The sequence below is a fragment of the Panthera uncia genome, assembly GCF_023721935.1.
Source record: "Panthera uncia isolate 11264 chromosome A1 unlocalized genomic scaffold, Puncia_PCG_1.0 HiC_scaffold_16, whole genome shotgun sequence".
NCBI classification, from domain to species: Eukaryota; Metazoa; Chordata; class Mammalia; order Carnivora; family Felidae; genus Panthera; species Panthera uncia.
In genome coordinates, this window is record NW_026057576.1 from 10,864,517 (window position 1) to 10,876,797 (window position 12,281).

Below are 12,281 nucleotides of genomic sequence, written 5' to 3' on the forward strand. Positions count from 1 at the left end.
AAACTTTCATATCCTCTTTGCAGGAGGCTGTAGAGTGGAATGTCGTATATGTTGACTTTTTTTCTTTTTTACTCCTCAGCTGCATATCGATCTATGAATAAAATGTAGCTGATCTTTTTACTTTTTATACCTGATAGCATTGAGGTGGCTATGTTAGTGTTCATAGGCATCAGAACTTTAGGGAAGAAACTTTTTATTCCTACTATACGAGAGAATCAGGTTTTCTTTTTTAAATCAACCAAACCATACAGGTGTAAGTGTCAATTACGCAGTGTTCCTCATTATGTACTGACAAAAGAATTGTTGCTAGCGTGGATTTTGCAGAACATGCAGCTCTATGAGAATTTATAAAACTCTCTCTGATGCTGCTGTGAATTGGATTTAGTGAGGGTCTTTATCAATAAAGAGCTTATATATAGGGATTATGAATGGAAGCTATACCACTTCATACCCACTAAAGCGGCTAATAATGAAAAAGACAGACAACAGCAAGTGTGGGTGAGATGTAGAGAAATCGGAACACTTATACGCTGGTGGGGATATAAAATCACACAACTTTGGAAAACAGTTTAGCAGTTCCTCAATTGTTAAACCTTAGGTATATATCCAAGAGAAAAATATATGTCCCCACAAAAACTTGAAGGCAAATGTTATTATTCATAATAACATTATTCATTATTCATAATAACAAAGAAGTGACTATAACCCAAATGTCCATCAACCAATGAATAGATAAACAAATTGTGGCAGATCCATAAAGGGAATATTATTTGGCCATGAAAAGGAATGAAGTACTAATAACATGCCACAACATGGATGTACCTTGAAAACAATACCCTAAGTCAAAGCAGTCAGATGCCGAAGGCCACATATTGTATGATTCCATTTATACAAAATGTCCAGAATAGGCAAATCCATAGACACAGAAAGTGGATTAGTGATCGTATGAAGAGTTGGAGGAAGGGGTATGGATAAGGAGGTTGGAGATAACTACTGAAGGGCGCAAAGTTTCTTTGGAGGAGAGTGGAAAGGTCCTAAACTTGTTGTGATAAATGTACAACTATGTACTAAAAGCCATTGGCTTGTATACTTTAAATGGGTGAATTGCATGTTATATTGACTGTGTCTGAGTAAAGCTATTTTTTAAAGAAAGAATATGGGCTGTGTATCAAACTTCTTGGGTTTAAAATCAAGCTGTAGCACTTACCAGCCCTGTGACCTTGGCCCAGTCACGCTTAAGCCCTCCCAGCCTCACCTACCTTAGTGCCAAGTGGTGATGGTGGCAATAACCTTAGAAGGTGGCTCTGAGGAGGCACATGGTAAGTACTTACTAACTGTTAACTATTTTTATCCCTCTCTCATGTGAATAATTCATGTAACTATGTATTTGAATGACGATTTGCAAGAGTGTTTACACACATATACAAAGTAATGTAGGAAAAGGGCCACAATTCCAGAAACCATGACTTTCCATGTTGGCAATGCCTATCTTGCATTGATATCTAAATATAGAATTGATAGACGAGGGATTTTAGTAACTTGTGTTGGCAATGGTCCCAATTTTGACTGAAAATAAATATAATAGCTAATATAGATGTTAACATATCATCACAAATACGTGTAGCCTTGGACCCTTCCATGAAAACAATACCTAATGAATAGCATCGTAAGTTATTATGAAAAAGGCCAGGAAGGAGAAAAGGGCTAGTTGGATTCTAAACAGATCAGCTTTCCTAACAAATGTTTCTCTGGGCCACCAAAAGTAGCCTTCATGGGGGCACCTATGTGGCTCAATTGGTTGAGAGTCTGACTCTTGATATTGGCTCAGGTCATGATCCCAGGGTCATAGGATCCAGCCCCACATCAGGCTCTGAGCTGACCGTGGATCCAGCTTAAGATTCTCTCTCTCTCCCTCTGCCCCTCTCCCCAGCTCATTCTGTCTCAAAACAAAACAAAACAACAAAACAGCTCTTTCATAGATAGTAGGCCACAGGCAAAAGACTTCCTTACTTGAGGAGCTATTCTAAAGGTTTCTTGTCTGGGGGTAGGGTTGGGGAGAGGGGGTGGTGGGAAGAAGGGAAGCATTCCAGACTTGCTTATGAAACTATCTGAATAATAAACACACCTAAAATGTCAGAGCTAAGAAGTAAACAGCTCTGTGCCTGGGGCTGTCACAGGGCCTAAAATAAGTTTAATATCTTCTGCCTCTCTTCCCATGTTTACCTTCTCTGGAGATCTGTGTTTGTGGGTTAATCAAGGACCCAGGGCCCCACACACAGTAGATGGTCAATAGAAATTTGTCAGCAATGAATGTCTGAATGAATCAACCAAGAAGTCAGTGGATGAATATCTGCTCACTGGTTATAGATGCTTTGTCCTTTCAGCAAAGTGATTTGAGATAGAAATAGGAGGACACCAGTCTTGCAAAATGTCATTAGGGTCATTTTGAATTTTTTTTTATTTTTATTTATTTATTTTTTTGAGAGAGAGAGAGACAGAAAGACGTCGAGCGGGAGAGGGGCAGAGAGAGAGGGAGACACAGAACCTGAAGCAGGCTCCAGGCTCTGAGTTGTCAGCACAGAGCCTGACGCAGGTCTCAAAATCACGGACTGCGAGATCATGACCTGAGCTGAAGTCGGATGCTTAACAACTGAGCCACTCACGTGCCCCGAGGCCATTTTGAACATAAATATAAGTGCTGGAATCTAGTGATTTTCTTTACTAGATTATGAAATATGCTATGTCAGTGTGTATGATTTAAGAGCTGTTTACTTAAATTTAAGTGCATTTATGTGCATATCTCAATCTGCTCTCCCTCCTTTATGCTTTTTCTACTTCCTAGGAATGTGCACATTATTTCCTCGAGGTCAAAGACAAAGATATCAAACATGCCTTGGCTGGGCTTTTTGTTGAAATTCTTGTCCCAGTTGCTGCCGTGAGTTATGTTTTTACTTTTAAGAATTTCCTCAAATTAGATAGAGAGTTAACAATGTAATTAATATAATATTAACATGGGTCTCTGTTTTAGGCTGTTAAAAATGAAGTCAATGTTCCCTGTCTTAGAAACTTTGTTGAAAGCCTATATGATACCACGCTGGAACTTTCTTCTCGAAAGAAGCATTCGTTGGTTAGTAACTATGAGAAAATCCAAAATGCAAAATTGCAGAGGCTAAAATTCTTATGCTGACATTACTTGAAAGTCATAAGGGTTCCCCCCAGATGGAAGATTTATCTACAGCCTCCCCCGAAAGAGGGAGCATTTCAAACTTTGGATCTTGCACTTAATATTGACCATAACTGAATCGCAGTAATATAAGGGGATTAGACCATGTCATCTCAGATGACCCTTCTCGTCTTAAGATTCTGTTGTTTATTTTCAAGACTGGCTTAACTTGATTTTTGTTTTTATTTCTGGGTATTTTTTCCAATCTAAAAGTCAAAGTTTATAATAACAGTTTATCTTTTCAATCCCCACAAGTCTTCACTGGTTGATTCCTAGCCTGATACTCAAAATCAAATGGAACCAGGCAGCAAAGAGGGTTGGGAGGCAGATGGTCGCCCGTAGGAAAGATTCTCTGAAGGCTGAGAAAACAGTATTTGGGAAAGGTCTTGTGCTGAAAAGCAGCGGTGCAGAGAAGTCTTTTAAATTACTACAACCTGTTGCCCTCAGTGGTGAATAAGACTCTGGTTTATGAATCGACACGTGGCATATGAGCTATAATTGTGATAGTTCGAAGGAAGTAGGTTATTTAGGTAGATGTTTGCTGACATGGTTTTTGCCAATCTTCAAAGTATGAGCATTGCCACCATTCTTTGAGCCAGTATTCAGGGTTGCTTTGCTGGCAGGGGTGACAGATTTGCTTATTTTTTACTTCTGTGGTCATTGTGACTGACTACTAGTAGTTTTTTGTGTTTGTTTGTTTTGTTGTGTTGTGTTTTAGTTTGTTTTGTTTTAGATTGCTGGCTGGAATTAGAGTTCTTCTCAATGGTAGTGTAGTTCAAAGTCAGTTTAAAGCCAAGTGACTAAAATATTAAGCTAGTGGATTGTTACACAATGATTCTCATTATGGCAATTGTTTTTTGTTTTGTTTTTTGTTTGTTTGTTTGTTTGCTAATTCAGCCTAATGGATGATCCAGTTATATTGTTGTTTAGATCTTCCCTAGCTTTAATTCTTGGGAGCCCTAAAGGTGTATGCCATCTGGCTCAGCAAAAATGGCGATGGGTTCTGCATATATATTTTTTGGGTGGCCGCTCATTAGCTTTTCTGTCTCCTTTAGTTGCTGTGGGAAACCAGCCCAGTTAGGCAGGAAAACACAGTAGCACCTCTGTTTATTCAGTCGTAAGCAAATTCCTCCTGTGGTTAAATTTGTCTTGGTGGAGTTTACCAATGCAATAACATTTCTTTGAGGAATCTTCCTTAATTACAGGAAGATTGCATGCAAAAGAAAATATATACACCTACCTCTAAGACAAAGACAAGCTAGTAGATGTTTATGAGGAAAAAGCCCAATAATATTTTTAAAATTCATGTGCCTTCCTGCTTTCTTTCTGAGAATTGAGAGTGATCTAAGCTAATGAGTTTGTTTTTAAAATCCCTAAGTGAAGACTAAATGAGTAAATCAGATTTCCACTTATACATGAAGCTTATTATACATTACACACTATTATACACCATGTAATTCTAGATAATTCCATCCGCATCATCATCAGAAAGCATTTGTGAAATGCCTGCCTCTGCATGGCACCCCTGGGCCTCGTTGTGTTATGAAGCGTCCTGTTTATTCTGGCCCACAGAAGGAGGTGGATAGGTAGCGATCGCAGAGAACGTGTGTTACCTGATTTGATGAAATATGAATCAGCTCGTGACCGCATCTTCTTTCTCCTCAGGCCCTGTACCCCCTGGTGACCTGTCTTCTCTGTGTCAGTCAGAAGCAGCTGTTCCTGAACAGGTGGCACATTTTCCTCAACAACTGCTTATCCAACCTTAAAGTTAGTATTTGTCAGCTCAAAAAAGTCTTTTATGAACTAGATATGCGTCTGAGACTGGTACATGTGCTCCTGAGAGTGGCTCCCGATGTGGGCGGGGGAATTTCCCTATACTGTTGGAATAGCGAAAAAAATATTAATCAGAGTTCTCCTTGTTAAATATAGTCAGTTTTAGAAGAAGACTAAGGATAAGAGAAATCATTTCAGATTTGGGGAAATGAATCTTTTCTAATAAGGATCGCTTTCAGGGTAGAATTAAATACCCTCTTATGTGCATCAATTGTTGCATTTTATCTAAACAGATTAAAAAAGGGGAGGCCGCACTTCACTGGCAGAACCATGCGAATTGATTTCAGAAGCTCAGCTATACCTCCCGCATCCTTCCGCTGCCGCCTCTAGTCTAGGAAAATATTTGGGAGGAAAGTTCCATTCTGTGGGAAGACTGGCCCTAGTCACAGAGAACATGTATTTCCTGTCACTGTTATTCGCGATTATTTGAAGGCGTTCTATTCAAGCCACATGGCAGGCCATCAGCCCGAGGCATTCGTTGAACAAATGCCCTACAGGTAGTTAGCACAAGTATTGGATGATGTGAGGAACGAAGTCAATGTTCCTAAAACTGAGGAGGCTACTGTTAAAACTACTATAATGAATAGTTTTAAAATTGGCTTTATAACTTTTAAGTAGTAGACATAGTTTAAGTTTCAGTGACCTATTGGTGAAAGACAACTAAATGGAAATCAACCCTAATATAAATGCAAACAGTGTGTATTTTCCTGTTATTTCCAATGGTGCCCAAAAATCTTGAAGCTCGTCTATATTTGCTACTTTAGAATTTTTGAAATATATTTAGTTATACAACCCTGTATGTGCTTGTACATGTTGCCTTGTCTTTTTTGTTCTAAGACACTTTAATTTAGTGAAGTGGTTAAGATTAATTATATTATTTTGGCATTTACAATAATTACACCATAATCTGCATTAGAGCTGTTTTGAGCACTGATGGTGAAATCCAAGATTAGAATCATTTATTTTCTTCCACTTGGCAGTGAAATATAATAGCAGTGGATATAGAATTAAGCTTTTAAGTATCCTGAAAAACAAAAAGCTTTTCAGGGTTATCAGCTATTATATAATAGCCACTCTCCGATATTTTATTTAGAGATTTACGCATCAATAATACTCTCTAACCCACAGCACAATGTCATTTTGTTGTTGTTTGATCTGCTGTTAACTTATTCAGTTATTAGTTGCAGTTAAAAATAATTTTTGTTCATTTACACTTTACAGAAAATGGCCATTTTATTCAAAACAAAGAAGAGACATGAGTAAGAATGTTCACAGTGCATTATTCTGTGTACATTATTCTGAGTTCATTTGAGATGAATTTTAGTTGGAATTAAAATAATACTTTGCATGACAACTTATTGTTGTGGCCAAAAAAAAGCCAAAAAATTTTTTTGGTTTAAAGTAGGTGTCTTTGATAGATAGCAGCATAATCTTACTTTGGAACATAATTGCCTCGAAGTTAAAACATTGGTGCTTTAGTCAAAACCCATCAAAAAGTCCTAATAACAGGGTTATAAATGGCCCTAGAGAAAAGTGGGGCTGCCAGCTGATGGTGTATCTGTATGCAACCATTTCAAGCCTTAGAATTTCTAAGAGAATGGCCATGAGATCACAAAGGGTATACAGAGTCAATGATATAGAGACTGAACCAAATTTCAGAATTCCATTCAATTCACCAAGTAGGTATGAAATGCCCACTGCGTGAGGTGCTAGGGATGCTGCTGAAAGTGGGAAAGACAAGGGAAGTCAACTATATAAAAACTAGAAATAGACTAGAGTCTCTGTCCTTCAGGAACTTAGCATTTCATTGGGGGATATGTAACAAAGTTTCAAAATGCATGATAGAGACAGCCAGGAATATAGAAGTTGACGGTAGAGATACCTGTGCCATTTGGAGAGATTCAAGACCCCATGAAGCATGAAAGAGGTAGTGACCAGGCCAAGTTAAGGCAATGATATTTTACCTTATGGGTAATAAATTGTTGGAATTCACCATCCCAAGGCTAAAACATAGAAAAAGACCCTTGATGATTACAGTTGAAATAAAATGGTATCACATGTATTTAGAACTAAACCCAGTAGGGATTAAATGAGACCATTGTAAAATGTCTCATTTTACATAAATAGGGGCGCTGGGGTGGCTCAGTCGGTGGGGCGTCTGACTTTGGCTCAGGTCATGATCTCGCGGTTTGTGAGTTGAAGCCCCGCGTCGGGCTCTGTGCTGAAAGCTCGGAGCCTGGAGCCTGCTTCGGGTTCTGCGCCTCCCTCTCTCTGCTCCTCCCATACTCACGTTCTGTCTGTCTCTCTCTCAAAAATAAATCTTAAAAAACATTTTTTTTAAATGTCATAAATAGACAGAAAATCTTCCCAAACCTCCTCACAAATACTCACTGGGGTGAGAAATACCCGAGGAAAACTACCATGGCTTCAGAAGTATACTTTGTCTCAAATAAGCGTCAGTATTTTATGGCATTTAGCGCCAACCATATCATTTTATCAAGACCACCGGACCAAGTCTCCCCCCATTTACCTTTCTCCCTTTTGCTCCCGGCACGCTTCCGCACCTTGTCTCCCACTTCCCTACACATGCTTAAGTATAATGAACATACTTTTTGAGCCCTACACGTTGAACTTGGTAGCCATCCTTGACATGTTCTGCAGACGCCAGTCATCAAGGCACCAGCGTGACATATAGCAGAATAGAAGTGTGATTGAGCATGAAAAAAATGATGCTTTCAAAGTAAACAAGCTCTCAGATTCAACGCTCATTTAATGTCAGTGCCCTGGTTTATCTTCCGAGTCAGTCTGTCAGAAGCAGGTTGCTTTGGAAACACAAACTTGAAGTCTTTATTTACAGTTGTTAAGTAGGTCAACCCTATATTAGCAATTTACCCTTGTAAAGTGATGGGCAATTTATGGCACGTTCTGACCACAACACTAGCACTCTTGCTTAGTAGTAACCAATACTTTTTTCTTCTATATATTTTAGGGCAGAATCTGAACATATAGAGCAATTAAAAATCGATACATTCTCTTCGCATGTGCCATAATATACCTAATTCTGGAAAAAGGAAATACGTTTTGAAACTTGATTTAATAATACTTAGTTTTTTTGTTGTGAATCTCCATTTATTACTAGTTCTTTTAACATGTATTATTTATAATAAGTATGTGGATTCATAAAACCTATGTGTTAGTTTCCCATCCTTGAAAATGGACATAATTAGAAAAATTTTTTTAATTTTTTTATTTTATGATTAAGAGGTCCAGATTATAAAAACAAAACAAAATCATAAAAGAAACTTTAAAGGTTAAAAAATGTGCTTACTATATAATTAATAACAACAATAACTCTCAGTACTTAGAGATCTGTTATGAGGCAAGCCAATGGCTGGGGGTTTACATACATTGTCTGGTTTCATCATGACAACGTCATTAGCTCCACCTAGCTCTCCCTAATGCTTTCATTGATATTATTTATGTTTTTCTAAATACTTTTCTCCAATAACAATACTTCATCTGAAGAATGGATGAATGAATTAATTAATTAGTTAGTTAAAAATGATTCTGGGGCGCCTGAGTGGCTTAGTCGGTTAAGCATCTGGCTTTGGCTCAGGTCACGATTTCGTGGTTTGTGAGTTCTAGCCCCACTTTGGGCTCTGTGCTGACAGCTCAGAGCCTGGAGCCTGCTTCGGGTTCTGTGTCTCCCTCTCTCTCTGCCCCTCCCCCGCTCATGCTCTGTCTCTCTCTCTGTCAAAAATAAATGAACATTAAAAAAAATTTTTTTAAATGATTCTTCATTCGTCTTAGTCACTGCTCATGTGAATGAATGAATGAATTAATTAAAAATGATTTACCATTCATCTCAGTCCTGCTTGTGCTAGGACTTGAATGCATTCATTTATGTAGTCAGTCAGTTGGTCAACAACTTTTTTAAATGTTTATTTATATTTATAAATATATTTATTTTGAGAGAGAGAGAGAGAGAAAGCAGGGATGGGCAAAGAGAGAAGAGAGAGAGAATCCCAAGCAGGCTCCATGGTCAGCACAGAGCCTATGGGGTCTCGATTCCATGACTATGAGATCACGACTTGAGCTAAAATCAAGAGTCAGACACTTAACCAACCGAGCCACCCAGGTGCCCCAACAATTTTTTACAAGTGTGTACCAAGCACTATTCTAAGTGCTGGGAGTAAGTGATGAGTAAGACACTAACACTCTCTGACCTCTTAGACCTTGTAATTTAGTGAAGTCAGACAACAAACAAGTAAACAAATATATAAGAAAAAAAATTCAGAGAGTAGTAACTGCTGTAAATAAAATCAAGTAGGATATTGTGTCAGAATGATACATCAGGAGGAGCAGAAGAGGGAGTATGCAAGGATTTGTAGACACCGATAGCATATTTGAATGGGCCTTCATATAATATTAAACAAAGTAGAAAAAATAATGCTTTGAAGACACTGGAACCAGGTTATCTAGGTTCAATCTCTCCATTTCCATTAAGAATCTCAAAAATAGTATGGCTGCCATAAATATATTTGATGAAACTTGTCATTAGAACTTAATGTATATTTGTGTAATCATAATGAAGTTTAAGGAATACTTTTTTAAAACTTTTCATATAATAGTAAGATAATTAATGATATCTTTATATATATAAGGATTCCACAGCCTTTGGTAGAATGCATTAAAATGTATGGCACCATTTATTTTAAAACAACTACTATTCTTTTTGTAAATGTCAACTTTAAGTGATATAGTATTGGCTATTTTAAATAATAAATTTGTAGAAGCAGTTATTCTGCTTTGATATTAATCTCATTTCTATAAACTTGAGAAAATCTCTTTTCATCTGTTTCAGATCTGTCCGAGGCACATTTCAAAGTGGGATTTATAAATTCTAACAGTGCACATAAACAGGGTTTAAAAATTAGTAATCAGCTGACAAGGATATTACTTTCCATGAGTGCCTTATTTATTCAGACGAGAGAAAATAATCATAAATCTTTGGCTCAGTAGTTTTAAAGCTTATCCTTAAATTATAGCATGTGTGTTCTTTGGGTAATATGGTCATTGATGAGGGAATTATGATCAGAGTATCAAAAGGAAATGCCTGAAAGCAGAAAGGGGTTGACTATGATATGCAAGAGAATACAACAGAAAAAAATAGATTGACTTCAATGGCTCTAGTTGAAGTGGAAGAGAGAACTAGAAGGTATTTGAGTATAACAAGATCAAAAGGTAACTAAAATTATTTATCAGTCTGTCAATAGAGCTTGACCTTAGCATGCACAGCATCGTCAAGGTGGCCTGTTACAGATGCTGCTTCTTGAAACCTACCTCCAGAAATTCTGATTGAGAATGTCTGAGTGCAGTCAAGAAATTTGCATGTTCATAAAAAGCTCACATGACTTAGTACCAATGGTCAGCGGGTGGATCTTGACAAATATTGGTCTTTCAAATGACCCTGTCACCAGCCAAGTTGTCAGTGAATTCAATTCTCCCTGCTGGTTACAGCTAACACTGAATTGCTTTAAGTAAAGTAAAAGCAAAATTTAAGGAAAGTGGGCATGATGCTGGGCCAGCTGACACGTCACGTGAAGTATGTTGGTGACCAGCACTGAGATGAGGGGAAGGGGTACAGGGAAGATCCACTCTGAAGCCTACTAGTTTCTTGGACACTTTTATCCGTGTAACCTCAGAGCCACAATCAATTAATATATTGTTGTTAATGAATTAATGGAGAAGCAGATTACAATGGAAGAAGAGTCCTTTGATCTCGAAGTGGAGATTTTTGATAGCTATCAGTGGTTTGAGACATATGCTAAAATGTTTACATCCTGAAAATATTTATCAAACCCTTATTGTGTTAGCTGCTACTGGCATACAAAAACACTGAGAAGGAAATCCTGTTTTCAGTAGAGTACAGTCTAGTGGGTGCCAGCAGCATATTTGAACCATATAATATTAAACAGTATATAAAAATTAATGCTTAGAAGACACTAGAACCAGATAGTCTAGGTTCAAATTCTAGCACTGCCACTTATTAGCCCTCCTGTGCCTTGATTTCTTCATCTGCCCAATGAGAACAATGACAGTATCTACCTCATATTGTTGTGAAAATTAAAATGAGTTAATAACATATGTAGAGCATTGATAACAATCCCGGATACAGTAAGCCTCATGTCAGATATACATTCCAGTTTCTAAGAAAATAGTACTTCCTGGAGAAGTCAGTTCCTAATCTCTGCTTGTCATTTACCAGCCTAATGACTCTGAGCAAGTCATTTGGTCTGTCTCAATGATAAAATACCTCAACTAATGTCATGGTATGTGAAAGTACTTTTTTTTTCATATTTTTTTAAAGTTTATTTCTTTTTGAGAGAGAGACAGAGCATGATGGGGGCAGGGGCAGAGATAGAGGGAGACACAGAATGTGAAGCAGGCTCCAAGCTCTGAGCTGTCAGCACAGAGCCCAATGCAGGGCTCGAACCCATGACCTGTGAGATCATGACCTGAGACAAAGTCGGACACTTAACTGACTGAGCCACCCAGGCGCCCGTGAAAGCACTTTTGCAATATCAGAATGCCATTACAAGTAGAAGATGTTTAGTAATATCATTGAACCATGTAGATTAATTTCAGCTACATACCAAAGGTTGCCTATTGTATGTAGGTTCTTTGTTTTTAATTGAAGTATATTTGACATACATTATATTAGTTTCAGGTGTACAACATAATGGTTCATCATTTGTATACATTGCAAAGGCATCACCACATAAGTCTAGTTACCATCTGTCGCAATACAAAGTTACAGACAAAAATTTTTTAAAAATTTTTTTTGCATGTTTATTTATTTTCGAGACAGAGAGAGAGCATGAATGGGGGAGGGTCAGAGAGAGAGGGAGACACAGAATCTGAAGCAGGCTCCAGGCTCTGAGCTGTCAGCACAGAGCCAGACGCGGGGCTCGAACCCACAAGCTGTGAGATCATGACCTGAGCCGAAGTCGGACACTCAACCGACTGAGCCACCCAGGTGCCCCCCAAAACTTTTTTTTCTTGTGATAAGAACTTTTCTTATTTTCTTAGCAACTTTCAAATTTGTAATACAAAGTTACTGACTGCAGTCACCATGCTGTGCATTGCATTACATCCCATGACTTACTTGTTTTTTAATCACGTTGGTACCTCTTGATGCCCTTCAGCCATTTTGCCCACCCCC

The 12,281-nt window shown here is 38.0% G+C and overlaps 1 protein-coding gene across 10 annotated transcripts in view; it reads left to right on the forward strand.

The window, feature by feature from the left end:
- Positions 1 to 12,281, forward strand: part of FRY (FRY microtubule binding protein) — a 339,974-nt gene that overhangs the window by 176,381 nt on the left and 151,312 nt on the right. For all 10 annotated transcript variants that reach the window (XM_049646775.1, XM_049646767.1, XM_049646768.1 and 7 more), the window contains 3 exons: positions 2,843 to 2,935; positions 3,029 to 3,127; positions 4,889 to 4,990. In XM_049646775.1, coding sequence (XP_049502732.1) covers positions 2,843 to 2,935; positions 3,029 to 3,127; positions 4,889 to 4,990 — 294 coding nt within the window. The remainder of the gene's footprint in view (positions 1 to 2,842; positions 2,936 to 3,028; positions 3,128 to 4,888; positions 4,991 to 12,281) is intronic.